This window comes from Marmota monax, unplaced genomic scaffold, assembly GCF_021218885.2.
Source record: "Marmota monax isolate L192 unplaced genomic scaffold, Marmota_monax_Labrador192_F-V1.1 WCK01_AAM20220418_F8-fsc00056, whole genome shotgun sequence".
Classification (NCBI taxonomy): domain Eukaryota; kingdom Metazoa; phylum Chordata; class Mammalia; order Rodentia; family Sciuridae; genus Marmota; species Marmota monax.
The window spans coordinates 1,695,179-1,721,824 of NW_026695212.1; the positions used below are offsets into that span (position 1 = coordinate 1,695,179).

The 26,646-nt window shown below is 34.7% G+C and overlaps 1 protein-coding gene across 2 annotated transcripts in view; it reads left to right on the forward strand.

Annotated features, from left to right (window-relative positions):
- The window catches only part of Xpot (exportin for tRNA), a 45,702-nt gene that overhangs the window by 17,802 nt on the left and 1,254 nt on the right, over positions 1-26,646 (forward strand). For both annotated transcript variants that reach the window (XM_046430694.2, XM_046430695.2), the window contains exons 6-24: positions 662-880; positions 1,736-1,920; positions 2,021-2,189; positions 3,740-3,976; positions 4,810-4,848; positions 4,980-5,042; positions 6,082-6,206; positions 6,519-6,663; positions 6,818-6,937; positions 7,205-7,299; positions 7,994-8,063; positions 10,344-10,582; positions 11,503-11,788; positions 13,112-13,301; positions 14,173-14,289; positions 14,564-14,679; positions 15,575-15,622; positions 17,818-17,889; positions 24,650-24,706. In XM_046430694.2, the coding sequence (XP_046286650.1) occupies positions 662-880; positions 1,736-1,920; positions 2,021-2,189; positions 3,740-3,976; positions 4,810-4,848; positions 4,980-5,042; positions 6,082-6,206; positions 6,519-6,663; positions 6,818-6,937; positions 7,205-7,299; positions 7,994-8,063; positions 10,344-10,582; positions 11,503-11,788; positions 13,112-13,301; positions 14,173-14,289; positions 14,564-14,679; positions 15,575-15,622; positions 17,818-17,889; positions 24,650-24,706 (2,592 nt within the window). The remainder of the gene's footprint in view (positions 1-661; positions 881-1,735; positions 1,921-2,020; positions 2,190-3,739; positions 3,977-4,809; positions 4,849-4,979; positions 5,043-6,081; positions 6,207-6,518; positions 6,664-6,817; positions 6,938-7,204; positions 7,300-7,993; positions 8,064-10,343; positions 10,583-11,502; positions 11,789-13,111; positions 13,302-14,172; positions 14,290-14,563; positions 14,680-15,574; positions 15,623-17,817; positions 17,890-24,649; positions 24,707-26,646) is intronic.

Here is a 26,646-nt window from a genome sequence, read left to right on the forward strand (position 1 = left end):
GTTAAAAGTGTTAGTTTTGAAGATCATGGGTAGAAGGAAACTTAGCAATTACTTTAAAATTCTGTCAGTAACAAACTGTTATACTTTCCATGACACATTGTAGTAACTTTGGTTTTAAAAAATAATTTATTATTTTTTATTTCATTTATTTTTTTACTCCTTGACAAAAGCTACTTTTCTGTTTGGTTCCTAAAGGTGAACTCTCCTGGACAGTCTCTTTCCAAGGGCCTTTTTCAAAGGGCCAGCAGAGTTCTTTAGCCACAGCATATTCTTTTTGGTTAATTATAGCCAATTTTAACATATAAAGTGTTTGTGTTGCTAGAGGTTTTTATTTTCCTCAAAGAGAAGACAGAAGGAAAATATTTGAAGCTTTTCTTTTTTAAAAAATTATACAAATAATTAAAACTGCATATGAAACTTAAAAATGTAAAAATGAGAAGTAACTGTTAAAACCTTTATTTATTAGATTGTTCTCTGGCCAGTCACTTAAATACTTTCATAATTTTGATATAATTTTGTTTCACTGCTAATATGGACCATGTTGAAATTTTGTGGGGTTTTGCTTATACGTGATCAGTGGGAAAATGATGTTTTGGGGGTTTTGGGGGGGGGGGGTTTGTTTGTTTGTTTGTTTAATTTAGTGGGATGTTTCTGTTGTCAGATGCTGAATCCCCAACCGGAGAAGACCTTTATACGAAATAAAGCAGCCCAAGTCTTCGCCTTGCTTTTTGTTACAGAATATCTCACTAAATGGCCCAAGTTTTTTTTTGACATTCTCTCAGTAGTGGACCTAAATCCAAGGGGAGTAGATCTGTACCTCCGAATCCTCATGGCTATTGATTCAGAGTTGGTAGATCGTGATGTGGTTCATACATCAGAGGCAAGTAACTTCACATCAGTTTTTAGTTTTCAATGTAGATTTTGTAGGAGAAAATGACCACATAGTTAAAAAAAAAAAAAAAAAAGTGGGAATTTTTTTTCCTTTAGACAAACAGCCTTATGAATGATTATAAATTTACCGAGCATTTTGAATTTTGTTGCAAAGGAACTTAAACCGATTTCTTAAAAGATATATGTTGAAATTAGAGTATTACATTGGGATTTTTAAAGTAGGCATATACTTTCCCAGTGAAATACACAAGTTGATTTTTCTCCTGTGAGTTTGTTGAAAAATATAGTCTGCATTTAATGCTACTGTGTGGACCCTGAGCAAGGAAGAAACATTGCTTATGAAATGTCAGTGTTGGCTTCTATCTTCTTATCACATAACCCATCATCTTAGTCTTCCTCTGTTTATTAACCAATATAACTTTTACCTTATTCTTAAAGGACACAACAGAAATAGCTTCAAATGTGTATAATTGAAGATCATTGTAACCAAAGTATTTAAAGTAGAGGGTATTATGCATTTATATCATTGCCACTTTCTAAATAGTTTTAGTTTTGTGTTTACCCAATTTTGAGAACTAACTTATCTCATGCTTAAGATTTCTGAGTAATGCTTATTTATAGTTTATGTTTAGTAAGAAAGAAAGTCTGCTACCGAGGAATAGAATAGAAAGAGGAAATACAAAGAATCACAGGATGTGATTTTAGAGCTGATAAGTAGAAAACCATTACAGGGAATGTGTTAATAAGTCTGGAAATTTAGTGTAGAGGAAATTACTGTGTACAACTATATTCCAGTGTCAAACATTTTGTAATCTACTTTGTATGTGGTGGTGTTTTTTTTTAGGAGGCTCGTAGGAATACTCTAATAAAAGATACCATGAGGGAGCAGTGCATTCCAAGTCTGGTGGAATCATGGTACCAAATCTTACAAAATTATCAATATACTAATTCAGAAGTGACATGTCAGTGCCTTGAAGTAGTTGGAGCTTATGTCTCTTGGATAGACTTATCCCTTATAGCCAATGATAGGTATGTATGCCTATAATTTTTTAAAATATAGAACGGCAGAGTACAGTATCTAAAAATCATGAGTTTAAAGAATTTAAGTATTTTTTTCCTCTTCTATCAGGTTTATAAATATGCTGCTAGGTCATATGTCAATAGAAGTTCTACGGGAAGAAGCATGTGACTGTTTATTTGAAATTGTAAATAAAGGAATGGACCCTGTTGATAAAATGAAGCTAGTAGAATCCTTGTGTCAGGTATTACAGACTGCTGGGTTTTTTAGCATTGACCAGGTTAGTAAATTTACATCAAAGTTTTGAAAATTGTTGGAACAAATGAGAGATAATAAGTTAAACATATTAAAAGTGTTTTCTGTTTTCTAAATATTGAAAACTGACCTTGAAATTATAACAAACTACTATTAATAATAATAATAGTAGTAGTACTAATATAGTAATACTACCAGAGAGCTGTACTCAACCCCTAATCTACATCCCAACCCTTTTTTTGTTTAGTTATAAATAGAATGTATTTTGAGATGTCATAATATACATGGACTACAACAGTATAATTTTCCATGTTTGTGGTTGTACATGACGTGGAGTTACAGTGGTCATGTATTCATATATGAACATAGGAAAATTATGTCCAATTCATTCTACTCTTTTTTCCCATCCCCCCTCCTCCAAATGCCTTTTCTTGAGTCAGCATCTGCATAACAGAGAGAACATTTGGCCTTTGGTTTTTTGGGATTGGCTTATTTCACTTAACATGATAGTCTCCAGTTTCATCCATTTACCAAGAATGCCATAATTCTTCTTTATAGCTGAGTAATATTCCATCATGTATAAGTATCACATTTTCTTTATCCATTCCTCTGCTGAGGGGCACATAGGTTGCTTCTATATCTTAGCTATTGTGAATTGAGCTGTTATAAACATTGATGTGGCCTAGTCCTTTTTGTATTTTATTTAGAGACAGAGTCTCAGTGAGTTGCTAAGTCTGGATTTGAATTTGTAATCCTTCTGCCTCAGCTTCTTGAGCTGCTGGTATTACAGGCATGCAAGGGCACCTGGCTACTGATTGTTTTATTAGTAATCTTTGATTAAAAAATAATAATAAAATAGTGAGAGTAGAGTCTCTTTCTGTAGAATTGTTTAAAGATAATGAAGGTAATCTAAATTTGAGATTTGGCTCTCCCCTTTCCAGTACTGGGTATTGAACCCACTGGTACTCAGCCACTGACCTACATCCTCAGCCCTTTTAGGTTTTTGAGCTAGGGTCTTGCTAACTTGCCCAGGCTGGCCTCAAAACTTGGAATCTGGCTTCCCTTAGCCTCCTGAATAGGTGCGATTATAGGTGTGTGCCACACCCAGTTTACATTTTGGCTTTAACACTGATAATGATCTGAGGCACGTCATTGTAATAGTTTTATGCCCTCATATGATAGTTGAGGCCCGAATCAAATAGTATCAGAAAGAACTGTGGGAATCTATTACACATACTATAATGTGGCAACATTAGCTTTATTAGATGTTTACTAAATTTCAGCAGTTTAGGGAGAAGGTTGTAAAGCAACAGCTCTTTTTAAGCTTTTATAAAGTTTGGAATAGCCATAGGACTATAATCATTAAAAATAATTGCTTTAAAGAGTACTGGTGAATAATGTATCAGAATAATTCAGATTCTGAAAATCCCTTAGTCACAATGTTAGAATTGTTAAATGTCTTACATCAATTTAAGATTGAATCCTATAATTGGCACTGGACTCATACCAAAGCTTTCCTCCTCTTATTCTTGGAGTAGGTGGTTATAAATTGAGATCTGTCTTGATTGCTTGTAGGAAGAAGATGTGGACTTCCTGGCCAGATTTTCTAAGCTGGTAAATGGAATGGGACAGTCATTGATAGTTAGCTGGAGTAAATTAATTAAGAATGGAGATATCAAGAATGCACAAGAGGCACTACAAGCTATCGAAACAAAAGTAGCACTTATGTTGCAGCTACTAATTCATGAGGATGATGACATCTCCTCTAACATTATTGGGTTTTGTTATGATTATCTTCATATTTTAAAACAGGTAAGTCTTTGTTTTATTCATTTTGTTCAGCAGATAATTACAGATTAGAAAAATGAAAATAAGAAAAACCCATAATTCTATTACCCAAAGAAATTTACTAATAGTTACTATTTTCTGCTTTTTGGTTTTTTTTTTTAAGTTAAAAAAAAAAACTTAGGTCAGAAAACAAATGACAAAATGCTATTTACTATTCTAAAAGTTTGATAATTATAGTCTTGTTTTTTTTCATTTGGAACCTGTATTTCTAAATTATTAATTAGTTTTGTTATTTTAATTTCATGTTCATTATTTCTTATAAGTGATTTTTGCAAATAAAGTTTTTCCTGCTGTTTCCAGAACAAACTTAAATATAATAGCATGTGGCTTTTTAAAGAATTAGTATTTTACATTATGATGTTAGATGAGAGCCAATTGGGTTAATTGAATCAGGTAAGCTTAAAGTAGTTAACATAAATGTAAAGTGGTTGAAACATGTCTGCATGTATACTTTGAAAAATTTTAGAAGTATGGAAAGCATGATTGTATTGGTAATCCTGCTGTGTCTTTCTTAAGAGCTATTTCTAATGATGAGACCATCATTTACTATCTTGTAATCTCTTTATTTGCCAAGTGCATTATACATATTTTTCAAAATCAAATTCATCTACATGTCTTTGTCTCAGGTTTACTAGAAAGACGATTACTAGATCTTAGGTATATTTTAAACAAAATGCCAAACTACCCTCCAGAAATGCATATGTATGTTTAGAAGATCCTAATTGATGGGGAAAATATTCTAAGAAACAAGTATAATTTTAGGAGACCTACTAAATTATTCCTTATTTTTTTAACAGCTTACAGTGCTCTCAGATCAGCAAAAAGCTAATGTAGAGGTAATTTGCTTCTTTATACTTCTTTAAACCAATAATTTATTTTTCATCTGGATTCTGCCTTGAAATGTGGCTTAATTTCAAATTATATCCAATTAAAGGATTGACAAAAGCTGTCTTTTTCTTAATTTTAGGCAATCATGTTGGCCGTTATGAAAAAATTGACTTATGATGAAGAATATAACTTTGAAAATGAAGTAAGGATTTTTGTGTTGAAAGAGAAATTAGTTTTATTTTTGTTTGTGTACAGCAAATTAACATTTCCAGTTTTTATTTTCTTGAGGTCCTTTGAAACAAATAGTATTTGAAAAATCAAACTACTTGATTGAAGTAGTCTTATTATTGATGTAGTCTTGTTTATATTGATATCAACCTTTGGTAAAATTAGTGAAAACCTCTTAGTATTTCATTTTTGATGTTTGAGCTATTAACAAAGTGGTTTAGGGCTGGGGGTATAGCTCAGAGACAGAGCACTTGCCTAGCATACACAAGACCCTGGGTTCTATCTCAAGCACTGCAAAAAGGAAAATGGAAAAAATCAAAACAAAACTACTTTATAGCATTGAACTTCATAAAATGTTGACAATATTATCAGTGGTCATATCTTACTTTGTTGTATTTAATAAAAATGACAAATTGAGGCCCAGTCAGTAGGCCTCAAAACATCAGTCTGAATGGGAGGGTGGAATGAGGCTTAGTGTTGTTCAGAAATGTCTAGGGTCAGTGTTAGGATCAGCTTCTCATTAAATGGAAATGCCATTGAATGCTTGCTGGGAATTCAGTCATGGTCTGTGCTGTTTAGGTGTGTGCTGAAATATTCTATTCAAGCATTCACACTAATGGTGTGGATGACCAATAGAGAGCATGGGAGATGTCATATCTAATATCTCCAATCATACAATATTACTTCTGGTCTTTGAGGTAAAAAGAGAATGAACAAGGGGCTGACAGTGTCAGAAACCAGTGAGAACCCGTTCTGGCTCTTCTCTTATCCCTAACTTCCTCCCTGTACTGTTTCTGGCTGTAAGTTTTTGAGGACTTGGCCTGTGTTCAGAAATACTTATTAGTGAGCAGGAGTAGGAAAGCTACTAAGCATATTGATATTTCTATATTTTAAAAATTGATGAAAAAATAAAAATTTGAAGGTTACAAAAACTATAGAACTATAGAACTTAATGTTTTATTTGAATCTCTAGGCCTTTTAAACTTTTTAAATGATTTTAACCTATATCATAGGGTGAAGATGAAGCCATGTTTGTAGAGTATAGAAAACAACTGAAGTTATTGTTGGACAGACTTGCTCAAGTTTCACCAGAATTACTGCTGGCTTCTGTTCGCAGAGTTTTTAGTTCTACCCTGCAGTAAGTTTTTGTTATTATTTTTGTAACGAGCCCACTTCTTTCCTTCGATCCCTGTTAATGGTCTAAAATAAGCGATAATCACATAACTTATTAACCCATGTTACTTATGTGTGTCTGAAAATGAAGCATTTTTGTTTCCATAATTTGTTGATCTTTTGTTTTTTGATGTAACTTTGATCCTTGGCAAAATTAACAATTGCTATAACTTCTTAATCATTAAAGAGGCTTTTGTTGGTGAGTTACTGTCCTTTGCATCATTGGTTGTATAAAAAGTGTACATTCAGATCTCACAGACATATTATACCTTGGTAGGAACTGGCAGACCACACGATTTATGGAAGTTGAAGTAGCAATAAGATTGCTGTATATGTTGGCAGAAGCTCTTCCAGTATCTCATGGTGCTCACTTCTCAGGTGATGTTTCAAAAGCTACTGCTTTACAGGATATGATGCGAACTGTAAGTATACTCAAGATAATTTTTTTAACATAAATTTCTGTTTTCGCTGTAAGCTAATGGGCATTCCTTAATTGTTAGAGCTTATATTTTTATACTGTTGCTTTTTAATGTTGCAATAAATAAAAATAGGTTCCCTTGCTTTCTCCTGCTCCAGTTGGTGACATCAGGAGTCAGTTCCTATCAGCATACATCTGTGACGTTGGAGTTCTTTGAAACTGTTGTTAGATATGAAAAGTTTTTCACAGTTGAACCTCAACACATTCCATGTGTATTAGTAAGTATGCCCTTTATTCTAGACTTATTTGCAGCTAATGATCAGATAGTATTCTCTCTGTGTCCTCTGTGAAGAATCCAAAGTTTTATCTTCTAAAACAAGTCCTTAGGAGCTTGTTCTGTTGTATAAAATTAGTTGTATATTCTTGGTTCCTCTCTTCTAGAGGCCTCAGAAGTAAAATTTGTTGTGAACAAAAATGTAGCCTGACAGCAGCAATAAAAGCCTTGAATGAATGCAGAAATAGTAAAAGTGTCTCTCTTTCTTTAGATGGCTTTCTTAGATCACAGGGGTCTGCGGCATTCCAGTGCTAAAGTACGGAGCAGAACTGCTTACCTGTTTTCTAGATTTGTCAAATCTCTCAAGTAAGGGTAAAATTTCAGCTGTTATGGTTAGCCCATTTTTTTTTAAGCTGTGAAATAAATGTATTAATTATTTTCCATGAGCCTGGGGTAGATTTAGTCCTCTCTGTTTAAGGCATGCTTTACTAGGTATTCCTTTTTTATGTTATGACTTCTCCTCATTAGCCAGGTACTTTGTCCAGAACTAACAGGTGATTTGTTTGCATAAGTTTTTGGGGCTAGAAATGGAACCCAGGGCTTTGTGCACATTAAGCCCAGGCTCTTATCTCCTGTCCCCTGTTTATGTACTTCCAGTAGGTAACACCGGTTATCACTAATGGTATTTGTTAGTTTTTTAACCAATAATTATACCACAATTACTCACCAAATGCTTTCTCTCATGTGCTCAAATATATTCCTTGGATATGCATTTTTAACCTAATCCATTTTGTCGTGTTCGTTACTAGTACCTTTTTTGGCATGTAAAGTATTTTATTATTAGATTTATAAGATCATAAGTCATCTTGATAGTCCATCACAAAAGAGCCAATAGAGATATTGTTAAAAATTAATCACAGCTAGCCTTAATTGTCAGATGAGACTATCTCAAAACCAAACTGAACTTTAGTTCTGTCCTAAAGAGGGATTTGGGGGGGGTTTTGTTGTTGTTTTTTGAGCACTGATACTTACTTGTGATTTTCTTTTTTGCCTTATTCAGTAAACAAATGAATCCTTTCATTGAAGATATTTTGAATAGAATACAAGATTTATTAGCCCTTTCTCCACCTGTAAGTATCTGTCCTTCCCAAATATTTTCCCCATATGCCATTGAGGCCCATGTACCATTAGCTTTTGCCTTTGTGGGTTTTGTTTGTTGGTTTGTTTGTTTTTCCTTCTTTAACTGATAGTAGGGAAGATATGTGTATGTGAGGTTTATTTGTTCTGTTTACCAAAATTTGATATGGTAAACAAAAAAGTAATGGAAAGGAATCAAGAACAGACTTATTAAATTTGGTAGTGTGGGGTATGGTCTGATTTCTTTGTATGTAAAATGAAGTATTTAATGGAGAAGAAAAAAAATTCAACTTCCAAATTATTCCCTAATATTACCGTTGTATAGCCATTCTTAGGAACTGCTACTATTATATGAAGTTTTTGTATGTGTATTTTCGGGCTTAGGATAAAACATTTAAATTCTAATTTATGTTCATTTAACTACAAAAATTTAACTTGCATTACTTTTGTAAGTACACTTTGACTTCTGTTTTTGTTTTGTTTTTTAGTATTAGAGCTTTATGGTTATATGTAGTAGTTGGGTTCATCCCAACAAACTAATACCTATATGAAAATCATTTTCAGTTCATGATCCCCTCCTTTTCCCTCCCCAACTTATGTTTTGTGTAAAACAAAATACTAACATTCAATTTATGAAAGTTATTACTAAAGGTGCCATTTAAGAATGTTAAATTTAAAATAATGCATTGTTGAGTATGCATCCGTATTTAGGTTTCAAGAGTTATGTAACATCACTGCATGAAAGGTTACTAGTAAATTAAGTTACTAGTAAAGTTAAGAATTAGTGGTTAATTTATCTTTACCTGCATTTTACAAAAACCTGTGGATTAAAGTACTTCACCCAGTTCATGCCAATTTTCCTTGGCTATATCTTTTTTTGAAAGGGGTGGGAACACTCAACCACTGAGCCACAGATGCCCTATTTTTGTATTTTATTTAGAGACAGGGTCTCACTGAATTGCTTTGTGCCTCACTTTTGCTGAGGCTGGCTTTGAACTCACGATCCTCCTGCCTCACTCAGCCTCCCAAGCCTCCCAAGTACAGGTGTGCACCACTGAGCCCGGCTTTACTTTATCTTTTTTTACTGTATAGTTAGACCTGGTTCAAACTGTAATCTTGACTATTGATGACTTATTAGAGTTGAGTGTTCATCTTAGAGTGCGCTATATTTTTCAAGATCCTTTATCTTTGTGTTCTCAATTCTCAAGAGATAATTCCTAGCACGTACTTAATAAATACTTTAATTACTTTAAAGTGGGGACATCTCTCAATACATAAAGAATTATTTTATAAAGAATCTTCTGTATTATCTGTTTTAAGACTGGGTTTGTATGATTTATTAGTTTGTATAAGAACCTAGAGAGTCTGCTAATCCCTCCCCCCTTTTTTTCTTGGCCAGGGTACAGAAATGTAAAAAATAACAAAACTTGTTAGGAAAAGTTAAACCAGTATATGGAACATTTGCTTGTGCATGAATAGATTTTTTTTTTTCATTTGTAGTCTTATTTTTATTATTACAAAATAACTGATGTTCTATATTTGTGTGTGATCTGTGTGCTTTTTTTCTTTTTTTTTTTTTTTTTGGTACTGGTGATTGAACCCCCAGGTACTTTACCATTGAGCTACATTCTATCTAGGCCCTATTTATTTTATCATATTTTATTTTATTTATTTATTTTGGTGCTGGGGATATAACCCAGGGGCACTTTACCACTGAACTACATCCCCAGCCCTTTTTATTTTAGGATAAAGAGTCTCAACTAAGTTGCTGAGGCAGGCCTTGAACGCAATGCAGTCCTCCTTCCTCAGTCTCTTAAGTTTCTGGGATTATAGGCATCCGCCACCACACTTGGCTCTTATTAAATTTTTAAACATTCTTGTGAATAGTAGTTTCTATAGCATAGAAATAGTCAAAGCCTTTCTGTATAACTGTTTAGCCTTATAACAGTCTTACAAATAAGAGTTTTACAAAAGGAAATAAGAAAGCTAATTAATGATCTAATATTATAATTTGCAAAGTCCCATTAGGACTTTTTTTTTTTTTTTTTTTAGTGCTGGGGATTCTGAGTTGCACCCCAGCCCAGGACTAGAATTAGAACCATGATCTTTTGAATTCTAATTCTAATTCAGTTTTCTTTCCATTGTATGGTTATGGGAGAAAGTTTGTCTTCAAGGTACTTGATCTGTGAGATGATGTCCCTGTTCCTCTTGTACTTCTGATTAAATGAATGGAATTTTTAAAAATTTTTAAATAAGACTAAATTTTATTCTAGGAAAATGGTTACCAGTCCTTGTTAAGCAGTGATGATCAACTCTTTATTTATGAGACAGCTGGAGTACTGATTGTTAATAGTGAATACCCAGCAGAAAGGAAGCAAGCCTTAATGAGGAATCTATTGACTCCTCTAATGGAGAAGTTTAAAATTCTGTTAGAAAAATTGATGCTGGCACAAGATGAAGAAAGGCAGGCATCTCTAGCTGACTGTCTCAACCATGCTGTTGGATTTGCCAGGTAAGCATGATTATAATTAAAATTGTAAAGTGTGTAAATCTATACAGCAGAATTACTTACTTGAATTGTTTAGGATAGGCACACACATCTGTGTTTCCAAAGATGGATTACTGAGAGACTTGTTGAAACTTTATTCTTCTCAATCCAATGAAGTAGAGGATTTATCTAAAGAAGAGAACAGACCATGTACCATTCTACATTTTTGTCTTGATGTCTATCTAAATTCTTAACCCTGTTCTCTGAACTTTTTTGGTATAAATTTATTGTGTATTTAGCTAAAGTGTTTGTATACTAATGAATATTGGAACATCTTGAGTTGTTCTTAGTACTAAGGCCTCTTTTTAGCTGTTCCATTGTGTCCTGAAGACCACCCAAGCAGCCATTTCTTTCTCTCTACCCATACTTGTCATTGGCAAACAGTGATACCATGAAAGTTGTAGTGGTTGCTAATTAGAAATTATATGAGAAATTGTCCTATAGTATTTCTTTTCAGCATACTTTATCAGGATTTTTTTTATATTTATTTTTTAGTTACAGGTGGACACAATCTATTTTTGTATGGTGCTGAAGATTGAACTCAGTGCCTCTTGCATGCTAAATAAGCATGCTAGATGAGCGCTTTACCTCTGAGCTACAATCCCACTCCCTTTATTAGGATTCTGTAAAACATTTAGATAAACTCATACAAGAGGAATTATAGTAACTACATCTCACTTATTTAATTTCAGCCTTTTATTTTGTTATAATAACTGGAAGCAATAGTTCATCCATAACCATATTAGCTAAATCATGATGTGGAAAATAAAGACACTTTTAAAAGTCTTGTCAGTTTTGTGATTGTTGTGCATTGTATTGAATACTCCATAATACTTTTGAAGAATAAAGTCAAATTCTTGTTGCCTGTTTTTTTCCTTATGTAGTCGAACCAGCAAAGCTTTCAGCAACAAGCAGACAGTGAAACAGTGTGGCTGCTCTGAAGTTTATCTGGACTGCTTACAGACTTTCTTGCCAGCCCTCAGTTGCCCCTTACAAAAAGATATTCTCAGAAGTGGAGTTCGCACTTTCCTTCACCGAATGATTATTTGCCTAGAGGAAGAAGTTCTTCCATTTATCCCATCTGCCTCGGAACACATGCTTAAAGACTGTGAAGCAAAAGACCTCCAGGAGTTCATTCCTCTTATCAACCAGATAACGGCCAAATTTAAGGTACCACAAACCTTCAGAACTCCAAGACTCTTTAGACTTATCTTCACATGTGTTTTGGATTTTGTCCCTTTTTAATTTACTGTGAATTACTTGAGGACATGTGTCATATAAATTTTTATCATTCCCCAACATCTAGCACCCTGTCTGACACATGGGTCAAGGTAAAAACATCTTAGCTACTCAAGTTAACAGAAGAAAACTACTAGTATGCTACTGAGGATATGGCTTAGTGGTAGACCACTTGCGTAGTATACACAGAGCCCTGGGTTCAATCCCCAGCACTACCCAAAAAGAGAGAGGGAGAAAACTACTAGTATACTACTTTAGAAAAGCAAATTAAAACAGTATTGAGTCCTAAATGTCTAAAGAGGTGAATAAGAAGAACTGCAATTTAGGTATCCAAGCAAGAGTTTAAAGTGACTTCAGTTTACTAAAGTTGTGTACAAAGAAATTTAAACCAGGTATAAAATAGCTAATAAAAATGGCTAACATAATGCTGAGTTCAGTGTCTATTCAAAACATTTTTTGCATATTTTCTCGTTTAATCCTCATAATAACCCTAAGTGTAGGAATTATATCTTATAGATGGGGAAATTGAGGTACAAAGAGGTTAAGTAATTTGTCTAGGGTGTATAAAAATCATAGAATTCCAATCATATATCTTGATGTATAGTTTAGCAATAAAATTCATTTTTTGGGAGTTAAATTTGAAAGTAAACTACATGGTAGTTTTTATTGTGAATACCTACTATTTAACCTGAATCTTAAGCTATAGGAAATGAGCTGAAATTTTTTTTTTCAGTTTTTTTTTTTGTTTGTTTTTATAGATGGACACAATACTTTTATTTTGTTGATTTATTTGTTTTTATGTGGTTCTGAAGATTGAACCCCATGCCTCACATGCCTAGGCAAGCAATTTACTACTGAGCTACAATCCTAGCCCCTCAGCTACAACCCCAGCCTGAAATTAATGATCTAAAGGCTTTTAGTAATATTTGTATTATAGAGATTCTGTCTTAAAGTTGCTAATTTACTAACTGAATTATGTACATCCATTTCCTAAATAGAAACTCTGAAGGGGTATTTAAAATTTTTTCCCTGAGCCAGGCACAGTGGCACACACCTATTCCCAGCAGCTTGGGAGACTGAGACAGGAAGATCACAAATTCAAGGCCACCAGCCTTAGCAATTTAGTGAGGCCCTGTGTCAAAATAAAAGTACCTCTAGATTCATTCCCCAATAACAAAATTCAAAGATTTCCTAAGTTTCACATTGAATGTCTTACTTGTTTCTGAGGTAGTAATAGTTATTTCTTATCTTCAGATACAGGTATCCCCATTTTTACAACAGATGTTTATGCCCTTGCTCCATGCAATTTTTGAAGTGCTGCTGCGACCTGCTGAAGAGAATGACCAGTCTGCTGCTTTAGAGAAGCAAATGTTGCGGAGAAGTTACTTTGCCTTCCTGCAAACAGTCACAGGCAGCGGAATGAGCGAAGTTATAGCAAATCAAGGTGGGGATGCATGCCATGCCCAATTTGCTTAAGTCCTTGTCACAGTTGTACATCTATGTGCGTAAGGGTGAGTTGAGGTAAACACATTTGAAGTAGTTGTATGTTGATTTCTAAGAAAATTGTGCATTTTTTTTTTAAATGAGTATTCTTTTTTTTTTTTTAATATTTATTTTTTTAGGTGTAGATGGACACAACACAATGCCTTTATTTTTATGTGGTGCTGAGGATCGAACCTGGGTCCCACCCCCACCACCCCCGTGCCAGGCGAGCGCTCTACCGCTGAGCCACAATCCCAGCTCGTTGCATTATTTTTAGGATAGAAATCAATTTCATGTTCAGCACCTTAAAATTGATTTTTATTTAGTTTATCTAAATTAGTATTCTTAATTGCTTCTTTACTAATATAAATAGTGTAGTGACCTCTTACCAGAATTGATCTTATAATTCAATCTTTTTTAAAAATATTTTTTAGTTGTCAATGGATTTTTTTATTTAATTAATTTATTTATTTATATGTGGTGCTGAGAATCAAACCCAGGGCCTCACACATACCAGGCAAGCACTGTACCACTGACCCACAACTCCAGCCCCTGACAGTTGAATCTTGATGGCCAGTTTATCATCTTGGAATTAAAAATGTACAGGACTAAATAGATCAGCATAAGTAATTCTGTTATATAGGAAATCCAGGGGACAAGATATCAAGAGAATATTATCTTCCCAGTACTTAAAATTTATATGCCTAGTTAGTATTAAAAATCAAGGGACCTTATCAGCTTTATAAACGCTTTTGACTTATTATTATACATTGAGAGCTTTAGGTTGCCTTTCTAGTTTTTTTTTTAAATTAAACTCAGGTTTTGCTCTTTAGGTGCAGAGAATGTAGAACGAGTGCTTATTACCATTATCCAAGGAGCAGTTGAATATCCAGATCCAATCGCTCAGAAAACATGTTTTATCATCCTCTCTAAGTTGGTAGAACTCTGGGGTAAGATAACTTTTTGTTTTGTTTTGTTTTTTGCAGTACTGGGGATGGAATCCAGGGCTTCACACATGCTACGCGAGTGCTCGCTACCACTGAGCTATATCCCCAACCTGATTTTTTTTCTTGAGCCTTCATTCCCTAGCTTGTTTCATAGTCTCTTAAAGATGAAATTGAATCCTAGCCCAAGCATAGAGAAGAATTAGGAGTTGATTTTTCCCTGGTGATGAATTAATTGATTTTCTTTATATATGAGATGAAATTTGAATTCTCTTGACAGGAGGTAAAGATGGACCAGTGGGATTTGCTGATTTTGTTTATAAGCACATTGTCCCTGCATGTTTCCTAGCACCTTTAAAACAAACCTTTGACCTGGCTGATGCACAGACAGTATTGGTAAGCACCTAGAAATCTTGTTTAACTTGTCTAGATCTTATATGTTCAAAATTTCTTCTTTAATGCAGATTGTTTATATTTCATTTTTTTTACTTGAATTATTTTAAAGTAAATTTAATTAATTTATTTATTTGCGTAGTGCCAGGGATCAAACTCAGGGTAAGGCAAGCACTCTACAACTAAGCTTCACCACCACCCCAGGATTTATTCTTTTAAAGGTTGATAATACCTTCTGGACCATTTGTGGATTCCTATTGGATCCCAAGGCTAAGAATGAATGTTTAAAATTCATCTCCTTCAACTTTAAAAACCAAGACTTTTTCTAGGACCCTGAAGCAACTATATGCTACAAACATTAAACTTGATTTAGTAACAACAACAACATTTTTGTTGTTGTTGTTAATGGTGCCATTTTTTTAATACTTCTATTTTGTTTACTTATTTATTTATTTTTATGTGGTACTTGGGATTAACCCAGTGCCTCACTTATGCTAGGCAAGCACTCTACCACTGAGCCACAACCCCAGGCCCTAACTATTAAGAGTATTAAATGGCAAACTGATAGTTTGCCAGGATCATATCTTCAGAGTACTTCAAGTCAAATACTTGCCATTTTCTCACATCCTCACAATATAGTAAAAGCCATATTTCATAATTGTAATTTCCTTTATTAAAACTCCGTTTTGTTTTTGTGGTTCTTTGTTTTTTATTTTCTTTTTCTATTCAGTATACTTACTCCACCTGCTTGTTACTGTCTTTCTCTTCCTTCTTTGGAAATAAATATTTCCTTGGAAATTTAGAGCTGCATGTTTTCCTGGCAATGGCTAGGGAATAAACAGTTGTGTCAATAACCAAGAATTTACTATATTAAGATTCTTAAACTTCTTTTCTACAGGCTCTCTCTGAGTGTGCTGTAACACTGAAAACCATTCATCTCAAACGGGTAAGGTTTGATTCATGCATTTTCATTCTCATGTGTACTATTGGTTATAGTATTAATTGTGTTTGGCTCATGCTCTTCAAAGCAGTATCTTTAGGTATTCAGTGCTGTTTTGGGGTGTTGGGGAAGGGTGAATGAAAGTAGCAGTATTTGTTATTATCCTTCATGTTTTGGGTAACAAGATTTAAATGTTTTGGTTTGACAAAGGATATGGAAAATCTTATCCAGAATTTCAAGATCTAACTTCACCATAGCCAGATTTCTCCAGCTTCTTAGTATGACAAATGATTCGAGATCTTCATTATTTCAGAACGTCTCATTCTTCCTTGTTGATCTCATCATTTCTAAGAATCATAAGTGATTGTGGGTATTTTAAATAACTAATTGGTTGCCAATTTTTTAAAATAAGATTTTTTATTTCCTCTTAACAAAAATCCCTATCCCCAGCTTCTCCAGGAACCTGAATGCTAGCACAGGAATAGCATTTCCTCAATAGCAGCAGTTCCCCTCACTTCCTGAAAGAGCATGAGCTCTTATTTACCAGTCTCATTTCAGCCCTGTCACTTATTTGAACTTGAGGTTTTTATTATGACAGAGACTTGAAGGGTTTTCAGTTCAATAGCATTTTCTCTATAATCTGCCTTATGCATTTGTGGAGCTCAGAATTGAGAAGGACCATTGCATAACAGTGGGGTTATTTGAGATGGTGAACAATCATAGGAGGTAAGCAGAGAATATAGATTAGAGGAAAAGGTGAAAAAGGGACCTGAGAGTTTTGGTTGTTTTTTTTTTTTTTTTTAATTTTTTAAAATTGTAAATGGACACAATACCTTTATTTTATTTATTTCTTTACATTTTTATGTGGTACTGAGGATCGAACCCAGGTATGGCAAGCACACTATCATTGAGCCACAAGCCCAGCCTGGACCTGAGAAATTTTAAGTGATGAATGTAGTGTTATTTTCCCTCTTATGTCATTTGATTCAGTAGCAGTAAAATTAAACAGGAAATCCAAATGTTGACCCAGAAAAGATTGTGTTAGGCATGATATATCAATTTTATTGTGACAACTGTTACTTTCTGTTTAGGCCATCAACATAATAATGCTTTAAGTTAAATTAAAATTAAAAAATGAAAGTAGTCTTTTTCATTTTTTAAGTATTGAATATGTTAAATTTTCTTACAGCCAATTGCAAAAGGGAAACTATTTTTAAATTGTATCCTAGGTTCCTTTGTAACTGCCATGGCTGTGTGGGGTTTATGAGTTAGTTTGTTGAGTTTTTTTCCTTCCACCAAGCTGACGAGAGAGAGAGACAGTGTTTATAGGTTTTAGCATGCAAAAGTAGTAGGAGATGGGCTCTGTTGAAAGTGGTAGTTTCAGAAGTCCATTGATGTACTTTTTTAGTAAAGATTTAATCAACTGAAGACAAGATAACTCATCATGTGTGTTCCTGGGTCTTAAGTTTCCTCATCTGTGCCTTCTGGCTACTAAATTACCTGTACTCTAGTTTGTTGAATAGGAAAAGAAGGTATCCTTTTATTGCTGTTATCTTCTATAATATGTCTTTCTTGCCTGTATTTTATTTCCTAAAGATGGTCATTACCCTGATATTGGGCATATCTTCCCTCCATGCATCCACAGTCAACTTGTAATCTATCCAAGTAGATTGACAGGAGCACCTTCTTTTGCTGTCCCTTTCAGTATAGGGAAGGCTCTGGCATTGTGACCTGAATTCGGAAGTAATATTTAGCAGTACTTAACATTAAGTAATGTTAACATGTAGTGAATGCTAAGTCCTGTTCTAGGAGCTTTACATTTCTTAATTCTTCAAATCCTTACAATAACCTCATTTTTCAGATGAAGAAACTAAGGCTCAGAGAGGTAAAATAGCCTACCCAAATTTTCCTAGCCAGGGAGTTGAACACAGGACCTCAAACATGTAAAGCAAATGTTCTACCACTGACTTACATCCCCAGCCCTTTTTATTTTGATACAGAATCTGAGATGCCCACTCTGGCCTCAAACTTGCCATCCTCCTGCCTCTGCAGGAGAATCCCTAGTAATGGGATTATAGGCATGTGTCACCACAACCAGTTTATCTATTAAAATATACATGTGTCATTGTAGTTTCTTTTCAAGCATCATTAATGTCCAGAAAAAAAATAACTTTGTTATAATTGTCTTTTACTCTTTTTAGGGCCCAGAATGTGTTCAGTATCTTCAACAAGAATACCTGCCCTCCTTGCAGGTAGCTCCAGAAATAATTCAGGTAAGAACTGTCCTGGTAGATTTTGCTCTTAATTTAATAAAAGAACTTTGAGTATATATTCAATCTAAATTTTTGTTCAAGAAAGCCAGACTGTATACACCTTGAAGTTTTGCTGTGTACAGGACTGGAGTCCAAACTTCATGAGATCTGAGAAATTGAGTGGGGAAAAAATTATATTTTTATTTTCATTAACATCTAACAAAAATTTAATTTCCTACCATTGTGTAGATGACAGATCTCAATAGTAGTAACATTCCCCGTGACTTTTTTTTTTTTTTGAGAAATTTTTTTTGTGGTTGTAGAAGGATAGAGTGCTTTTATTTATTTTTTTGTGGTGCTAAGAATTGAACCCAGTGCCTCACACATGCTAGGCAAAGCACTCTGCCACTGAACTCTAGCCCCATCGCCTCCCTGTGACTTTGTTCAGTAAAAATCACAGATAATTTCATGTCACATGAGTTGATGCATGTATCTGGAAATATTGTTTATGCATGTCCTTGTTTTGCAATTATGAGTTTTTAGGTTCTGCCACTACACTTTGTTACCTATTAATAAGTCTTATTCTACCATTCTTTTTGGGCAGGGGGGTTATTACTGGGGATTAAATCCAGGAGTGCTTTACCTCTGAGCTACAACTCCAGTGACCCTGTCCCTGCTTTTTCAATTTATTTTGAGACACAGTTTTGCTAAGTTGCTAAGACTGCAACTAGGACTTGTGATTTTCCTCCATTAGCCTTCTGAGTCACTGGGATTACCAGCATGTGCCATCATGCCTGGTGCACACATTAAATATTTTGATAACCATAATTCACTATAATTGGTTTCCTTTGTAATCGTATGGTATTTTTTTATGCATTTTAATAAACATTCTAAAAGGAGTCTTTCAGGCTTCCCCAGACTGCCCAAAGGGACCCTATCATGTAAAAAGCCTCTGTTCTTGCTGGGTGTGGTGACACATACTGATAATCCCAGCAATTTGGAAGACTGAGGCAGGAGAATCTCAAGTGCAAGATCAGCTTGGGTAACTTAACAAGACCCTGTCTCAAAGTAAAATACAAAAAGAGATATTGCTCAGTGGTATAGCAATCTTGAGTTCAATCCCCATTATAATGCACACACACAAAAATATACTCTTTGTTCTGAAGATTTATGCCAAGTTTATCAATATATGTGTTGTAAATACAAAACTATTTTGAGGTAAGTAATCAAAAAGCTAGCTTATATTTTTATACTTTTATAAAGGATATCTTTTAGTTATTTTCTTTGCATATGTGTTTCTAGACTTCAATAGTATGTGGAGCTAACAAGGTCTCAAACTTTTCATTAAAGCTAGAATTAAAATCTCCTGTATAGATTCTAAGGTTTTGGTTTTCATCAATGGTGTTTTGGGGGTTTGTGGGGTTTTTTCTTTAATTACACTTTATTGTGGTAAAAAAAAAAAAAACAACAACATGAAGTATGCTTTCTTAACATTTTTAAGTGTATAATGTATTATTGTTAATTGTAGGTACAGTGTTGTACCTATACAACATTAGACAAATCTCTAGAAGGCATTAATTTTTCATAACTGAGACTTTTTATGTTTCTTAGCAAGTCCCATTTTCCCCTCCCCTAGCCCCTGGCAACCACCATTCTGCTCTGATTTTATAAATACAACTATTGTAGTTACCACATATAGGGGAATTATGGAGTATTTGTATGATCAGCTATTTCACTTAGGATAATGCTCTCAAAGTTCATCCATGTACTTTTGATATTCATTCTTGTAGATGGCAGGACTTCCTTTATTAAGGCTGAATATTTCACTGTGTGTGTGTATATACCACATTTTCTTTATTCATTATTCTATCAGTAGGCATTTAGGTTATTTCCACATCTTGGCTATAATGCTTCAGTGAACATGGGAGTGTTGATATCCCTTAGCAATCCTGATTCTTCTGATAAATACCCAGAAATGGGATTACTAGATCATATGACAGTCGTTTATTGTTTTGTTTTTTGGTATCAGGAATTAAATCCAGGGGGCACTTAACCACTGAGTGACATCCCTAATCCTTTTTTGTGTATTTATTTTTTATTTTGAGACAGGGTCTCACTACATTGCTTAGGGCCTCACTAAATTGATGAGGCTAGCTTTAAACTTGTGATCCTCCTTCCTCAGCCTCCCAAGATGCTAGGATTACAGGCATGCACCACGGCGCCCAGCATGGCAGTCATATTTTTAAGAACCTTTATACTTGACTGGGGATGGAGCTTAGCGGGTAGGGCACATGCTTAGCATGTGTAAAGCCCTCTGGGCTCAATCCCAGTACCAGTAGAAAAAAAAAGAAATACCAAACTGTTTCCACAGCAACTGTGTCATTTTACATTCACATCAGCAGTTGAGTTCCTGTTCTTTCATACCCACCTACTCTCATCTTTGTTATTGCTATTTTGTGTTTTGTGTTGTTTTTTGAGGTAGGGTCTTGCTGGGATGCCCAGACTGACTTCCAACTCATTTTGGAGTTTGAGCTCAGGCCATTCTAATATCTGGGATTACAACCACAAGGCACCATGCCCTGCTTTGTGGGGTTTTTTTGTTTTGTTTTTAATAGTGGCTATCCTACTAAGTGTGGAATGATAAGTCTTTATTATTTCTATTTCCCTGATGGTTTTGTGATAATTGAGCATCTTTTTAATTTATTTTTTAATATTTATATTTTTCTTTAGGTGGATACAATATCTTTATTTTACTTTTATGTGGTGCTGAGGATCGAACCCATTGCCTCATGCATGCTAGTTGAGCACTCTACCACTGAGCCACAACCCCAGTTCGAGCATCTTTTTATATATCTGCTAGTCATTTTGTATGTCTTCTTGGGAGAAATATCTGTTCATGTCTATGTACCATTTTCTGGCTAGGTTATGAGCTTTTTGTTATTTTCATTTTGTGGTGCTAGGGGTTGAACTCAGGGCCTCACACATGATAGGCAAGTTATCTGCCACTGAACTACATCCCACCACCACATACCTAGATTATTATTTTTTTAATTTTACTATCGAATAGTAGAAGTGCCTTATATATGTAACCCTTTATCAGCTACATGATTTGCAAATATTTTCTCCCCTTCCATAGCCATTCCATAGCTATTGCTTTTCCACTCTGTTGCTTATTTTGCAGAAGCTTTTTAGCTTGCTATAGTCCTGCTTATCTATTTTTACTTTGGTGCTTGTACTTTTTCATGATGTCTATGAATTCATTGCCAACACCAGTATCTTGAAGCTTTCCCACTGTGCTTTCTTCTGAGTTTTACAATTTCAGGTCTTTTGTTTAAGACTGTAGTACATTTTGAGGTGATTTTTGTGTATGGTGTGAGATAAGGATCTATTTTCATTCTTCTCTATGGGGATATTCTGCTTTCCCAATGATATGTGTTGAAGAAACTATTCTTTTCCCATTGTATATTCTTTGCACCTTTATCAAAATTGGTTGACTGGGGCTGCAATGTAGCTCAGTGAGACCGTGGGTTCAATCCCCAGCACCAAAAGAAAAATCAGTTTACTGTATACATATGGATGTATTTTGTGGCTTGATTCTGTTTCTTTGGTCTGTGTGTCTTTCTTTATGCCTATACCATACTTATTTTTGTTGTAGCTTTATAACATCTTTTGAAATCAGAAAGTATGATGAGTTCAGCTTTGTTCTTTCTTGAGGTTAATATTGCTAATAGGGGTCTTTGTAATTCCATATGAACTTTAGTAGTGTTTTTTCTTTTTTAGTAAAAAATGTCATTGGGATTTTGATGATAGAGATTGCTTTCAAACTATAGCTCACTTTGTTTTTTGTCTTTGGAGTTAATAAACATTTTGTCAACCTGATGGAGCATGGGTATTTATTTAGCATCTCAGCCAGTGAATGCTCTTTTCCTCACATCCTTATATACAGGTGCATAAAGGGGGTCCCTTGTATTGCAGTTAGATTTCCACAGTCTTTCTAGTGGCAGAAACCAACTTTCCTGTGGTCAACTACCTAGTCCCACACAATGGCTTTCAGAGTTGCTTTCTAATTCCCCTTTGTCTCTGTGGGTAGTGGCACTAGGCCCAAGTAAAGCATCTACCCTTCCACTTCACAGATGCATTCCCGTAGGAAATACCTTTAAGGCCAAAGTGGACTGGGCAAGAGAACTTCTCCTGTTCCTCTTTCTGGAGGGTTTTCTTTATTCTTACCCATGTTTGTTTGTTTGTTTCCATTTTGTTTTGTTTTTTTAATGTGCTCTGTGATCTCCTTACTGCTCTTGATCTCTACATCCACCAGGATCTGCTCTCCATAATCTAAATAGAATCACATGAGGGGTGATGGTGTCATGTTCTTAAGCATCATAATCTGCACCCAATGGTTTTTCTATTGGATCTGAGGTATGTTGAAAGACAAGTTTTTTTGGTGCCAACTGAGCTCCCTGTGCATGTTATAATTCACTATCGTGGCCTGCACCAAGTCCCTGACCACTGTGTCACTTGGGCCCAGGTATTGCAGATGGGGAAACATCCCTTCATGGATGTGGTGGCCAGCTTAAGCATCAAGGAGAAAAGAGAGAGCAGCAAATGTCACATTACTGGCAGACCTCATGCCATTTCTCCTAAGCACCAACTCCATTTTTGGATCGCTTTGGATAGTTATGGACATTTTAACACGGGATGTCTTTCAGTGATGTCCTTTCAGAGTTTTTATGGCTAGGGTTAGAACTTGGTGGTAGAGTATTCACCTTGCATGCATAAGGCCCTGAGTTCAGTACCCAGCATTAGAAGGGTAGGGGGTGGAGAAATGTCCCCCCACCAATGGGCTGTTTTTTTTGTTTTGTTTTTGTTTTATGGGGATGGGGGTCGAGGGAATACTGGGGATTGAACTCAGGGGCACTCAACCACTCAGCCCCAGCCCTATTTCATATTTTATTTAATGAGACAGGATCTCACTGAGTTGCTTAGCACCTTGCTTTTGCTGAGGCTGGCTTTGAACTTGCAATCTCCCTGTGTCAGCCTCCCAAGCTGCTGGGATTACAGGTGTGCACCACTGCGCCTGGCTGTCCCGGTTGTAATAGCAGGGTTTTTTTTCTCATATTTTTATTGATGTATTATAATTATATAATTATAATTATATACACATAATATCTCCTCCCTCTTCCTGGTCCCTTTCTTCTAGTCTACTGGTCTCTCTTCAGATTTTTTAAAAATATTGGGGGGTTTTTGTCCCCTTTTTTTGGAACTGGGGGTCGAACCCAGGGCTTTGTGAATGCAAGGCAGACGCTTTGCCACTGAGCTACATCCCAGCCCTTAAAATATTGTTTTAATTGTAGACGGACACAATATCTTTATTTGTTTTTATGTAGTGCTGAGGATTGAATCCAGTACCTCACATGTGTGAAGCAAGCACTCTACCATTGAGCCACAACCCCAGCCCTCCCTTCAATTTTCATGAGATCTCCCACCTAAAAAACAAATGCTTTAAAAAATTTTTATAATTCTGAGATTTTTTTTTTTTTTGCTTTGTTTTTGTGGTGCTCAAATTGAAACCAGGACCTTATGCATACTAGATAAGTGCTCTACCTTTGAACTACATCCCCAACCCTATAATCAATCCTGTTTTTTAAAGAATCACTGAAAATTTGGAAATAGTTATACAAGTAAACATTTTTATGAAATCAGTAAGTAATTATTCATATAAACTCTTTGCCTATGAGCAATAGAAATATACCACTCAATTATAGCTAATATCTTTCCAGATTGCCAAAATAAATTTTCATATTTTTATCTAGTGATTTGATTATAAAAGATAGTTTAAGGGCTGGGGTTGTGGCTCAGTGGCAGGGCACTTGCCTCACACATGTGAGGCACTGGGTTCAGCACCACATAAAAATAAATAAACAAATAAAGATATTGTGTCGTGTCCGTGTATAACTAAAAAATATTTTTTTAAAAAAGATAGTTTAAGCTACCTCGGTCTCCATTTCTCATATGCCTTGTATTCTGACAACACTTTCTGATTAATTCTACTTTAGAAAATTATCTTTATTTTTTTTAGATGTAACTCGACTGAGTGACCCCTTACAGTTGTAGCAATGTAATTTTTGTCCTGTTTGCTGTTCTCAGGCATGAGTTTACCTTGTCCAGGAGAGGCATATGAAGGCAGCCTGTCTGTTAAGTTTTCTATTTGAAAATGCCTTAAAATTTTTTGTAATGAGAATCTGTTTGGGTTGATTTTTATAAGCTGTATAGAAGTACTTGGATTTGAAACAGTCTTAATGTACATTTATAAGTGTATAGATAAAGAAAATATGGAATATATGTTATATTATTCAGCCTTAAATAAAGAAGGATATTGTCAAATGGTAAAACATGGATGAACCTTTGGATCATATGCAAAGTGAAATAAATGTAAAAATGGTTAAGATGGTAAGTTGTGATTTTGCCACAATTAAAAAAAAAAAAAGCTAGGCATGTGGCACATGCCTGTAAACCTAGCTACTTAGGAATCTAAGGCGGGAGAATTACAAGTTTGAGGCCAACCTCAGCAACTTAGTGAGATCGTGTCTCAAATTAAAAATAAGATAAGGGCTGAGGATGTAACTCAGAGGCAGAGCACCCTGGGTCCAAGCCTCAGTACCTGAATAAATGAATGAATGAATAATAAATAGTTATTTTTTTATTTTGTTTTTTTAATAGTACTGTGGATTTGAATTAAGATGGGTTTATTATTAACATATCTATTCTCTTTCCTGCCCCACAGGAATTTTGTCAAGCACTTCAGCAGCCTGATGCTAAAGTTTTTAAAAATTACTTAAAGGTAGGTTTTTGGGAAATTTCTGTATCTTCCTACAATTAGGTAATACTTGAGGGCCCAAAGAGAATGTATATATGCTGTAGTTACTTTGGGATATCTTGTGCTCTAAACACTGCTTCTAAGATCTGCAGTAACAGATGTTTCCATGAAACCCCTCTCAACTAAGCTCTTAGAAAAGATCATATGAAGTTAAATATGCACACTGAATGTCTACATACCTTGAATGTATTGTATGAAAATGCCAGTCTCTTTGACGATTCCATGACATAAGTAAATAGGAACATAGGGAAAAAAACAATGTTCAAGAACAGCTGCCCATATTAAGTTGAAAGGAGGGAGTTAAAAATACATAAACAAGGGCTGGGGTTGTAGCTCAGTGGTAGAGCTTAGCACGTGTGAAGCCCTGGGTTCGATCCTCAACACTGCATAAAAATAAGGGCATTGTGTCCAACTACACCTAAAAAATAAATATTTAAATATATATATAAACAAAAGTATGAGTTGTTTGCTTACATCCTATCTTGAAACATTCGAATTGTGTAATAGACAAAAAGGAGAATCCTTAAGTTTGCCATCAAAGCTCTTTTTATTTTGCAAAACCACTGAGTTAAACAAGAAAACCCTTGTAAGTTGGCAAGAAATGCCAAATGTTTATTTGGTATTCATATTTATAGTAAAATTAATGAGAGGAAGATTATGTTGTTTTCACCTGGGTCCTCAGACATTTCACATTTTGTTTATTACCTTCAGTAAATTTGAGAGCAAAACAGTGTACTAAATTTCTTGGTAGCAGGTAATGAGTGAATAACCTGGTTATTTTGCCCAAGACGTTCCATAGAATTCATAATTCAAAAGATTTTATTGAGTAAATAGTTAAAAGTGTCATCCTTTGACTGATTCCAACATCTTCCCTTGTCAGTTACTTTCATAATTATAATTTCGTAGCTTAAACATCTCAAAAGAATTTGTGTGGGAGAATATTGAGAACTATTTCTGGAAATAACTTATGTTCAGTAAATTTTAAATCAAACTTGATTAGAAGATCAAAGAAATCTTTATTAGATCAATAACATTATAGGTACATTATAAAAAGTTAGTGCTCTGAATGTTACTTATTTGATCTGTACAACCTTTATGAAGTGATGACAGTCTTTTAGTAGTAGCATTATCTCAGTGTTAGAATTATTCTTCTAATAAAAAAATGAAATTCATTCTTTCTGTCTACTTCTCCCTCTATATCTTGTTGATCTCAGATCTTACTGATTCTTTCCTCTTTCTCTGGGTCCTATGTCCCCTTCATTTGTTCTAGCCAGGCTGATCTATTTGAAAACGTCAAGCAGTACTTCCAAGTCTGTTGCCCTTCCCCGTAACCTTCCTAAACTCATCATTTACTAAAAATAAGTTCATGGTTTTTAGTTAGGCATTTACAAATTTTTTTTCAGATTCTGATCTCAGATTACCTTTCTAGTTTCTCTTGTAGGAACTGTCTTTGCTATTCTTGCTGTTGCTCTTCATGCTATTTTTCAAAAATTCTGCCTTATTGGCATCCCTCTTTCTTTATGAATTCTACCTGTTCTTCTAGGCTTTCCTTAAACCTCACCTCCTTGAAATCATTTTGTTTGCTCAAATGGTGATCATCCTTTTCTCTGCACTTAGGCTTTTTGTCAGATGAATAGTGGATCTACTAAGTGCTAGAAATACAATGATAAATATGGTTCTTGTCCTCAATGAACTCACCACCTATCATTTAGTAATGCAATATTGATGGTAGGGTATGATACTGAACCAATGCCTGGCATAACCTCCAGCCTACTTTTTTGTATCTCAAGTATTGAACTGGAACCACCATTTAATCATCATATAAATAGTAAATTCCTTAAGGATTTGAACTGCTACTTCATCTTTGACTTGTTTCATCCTCAAAATTTAATTTCCAGTGTTAA